This window comes from Poecilia reticulata, linkage group LG17 (assembly GCF_000633615.1).
Source record: "Poecilia reticulata strain Guanapo linkage group LG17, Guppy_female_1.0+MT, whole genome shotgun sequence".
Classification (NCBI taxonomy): Eukaryota; Metazoa; Chordata; class Actinopteri; order Cyprinodontiformes; family Poeciliidae; genus Poecilia; species Poecilia reticulata.
The window spans coordinates 14,786,853-14,788,326 of NC_024347.1; the positions used below are offsets into that span (position 1 = coordinate 14,786,853).

The window sequence follows — 1,474 nt, forward strand, 5'->3', positions numbered from 1 at the left end:
TTCGCCGGGACCTGGTAGATGACCAGCCCCGTCCTCTTCAGGCCGTTGTCTGTCACGTACTCCACCTGTTTACCCACAAGGCTCTCTGGCTCCTCACCTGGCTTCCTGTCTGCCGGCAGCAGGTGTTTGTTCTCTGGAAGACCAAACATAAGCAGATGGAAAAAAACAAAAAACAAAACAAAAAACATCAGACCGGTTACAACTGAAATACGCGGTTTATAGCAGTCGGATTTTATGTGATCAATACAAAATAGCATAAAATTGCAAAGTGATACATTGTTTTTATTAAATATAAAATAAAAACCTGACAGTTCTAACTTGCATTTGGATCTAAAATGTATTTGAAAAAAAAAAGACACATTTTGCTGCATACATAACTCCACGTCCTTTGCATAGCCAGCTTTGCATATCAAGACTGAAACTTTCCACCCAGCTATTTGCAAAGTAGCTCAAACTCAGCTGAATGAATGAGTATCTGCACAAACAAATGTTTAACTTTTGCCCTAAATTCCTTAAGTTTTGGACTTTGACTTGGAAATTCTGACATAAATATGCTTTGATCTAAACCATTTTATTATCCATCTGTGTGTTTAGCCTGATTTTTTAAAAATCTTTTGCTGCCCCTTACTGGTTTCCTTCCAGAATTGCCCAATGTGTGTCTTCCTATCAACTCTCAACACGTCTCTGCTAAAGAAGAGCACAGCATGATGCTGCCACCACCATGTTTCACTGTGAGGATGTTGTGTTCAGGGTTCGTTTCAGTCAACGCAAAATTATTTTTTATTGAGAGTTTAAAGTTTGATTTTAGTCTCATCTGACTGAAGCACCTTCTTACATGTCACCGCCTGATCTCTACCTGGTTTCAGGCAAACTTTCTTTCTTTTAGATATTTTTTATTAGTAAATGGCCTGTTCTTGTATAGTGCTTATATCAAGTCCAGAGGACTCCAAAGCACTTAATACTAGTCAGTCATTCACCAATCAAGCTAGAATTACCACAGACCTCTTGGCTGTTTTTTTTATTTAATACTTTCCTTGCTTAGCTTTGTAAAAGAAAAAAACTGCAGAAAGCAATTTTCCTTCCAAATCACATACTTATAACTTTGTGTTGCTGTAACACATTAAATCCTAAAATGAAAAAAAAATATGAAAAAGAACATAATAAGGAAAAGTTCTACAACTTCTAAGCAAAAAAATGTGCCAACCATGATTCATGATGAAAACAAAACAAAACAGTAAAGTCATATTTTTTGGACTGAGACTATTTAAATWGAACCTTCTCCCTGAACTCTAAWTTGTTACAAAATGTCCTAAAACGTTCAGTGCGCTACCGGAGCGCTTCTTACTGTACCTGACTCCGGCAGGACACGGAGATCTCCGTCCTTGTAGTCGTCCCACAGCTGGTACATGTACAGCACTGGGTCCTTCTCGTAGGTGATGTAATACCAGTGGGTCATGATGGGGGCTCGGGACAG

The 1,474-nt window shown here is 38.5% G+C and overlaps 1 protein-coding gene across 1 annotated transcript in view; it reads right to left on the minus strand.

The window, feature by feature from the left end:
* The window catches only part of LOC103479461 (spindlin-1-like), a 12,570-nt gene that overhangs the window by 7,854 nt on the left and 3,242 nt on the right, over positions 1-1,474 (minus strand). The window contains exons 4-5 of the mRNA XM_008433881.2: positions 1,351-1,473; positions 6-133 (exon numbers count right to left, since the gene is read on the minus strand). Coding sequence (XP_008432103.1) covers positions 6-133; positions 1,351-1,473 — 251 coding nt within the window. The remainder of the gene's footprint in view (positions 1-5; positions 134-1,350; position 1,474) is intronic.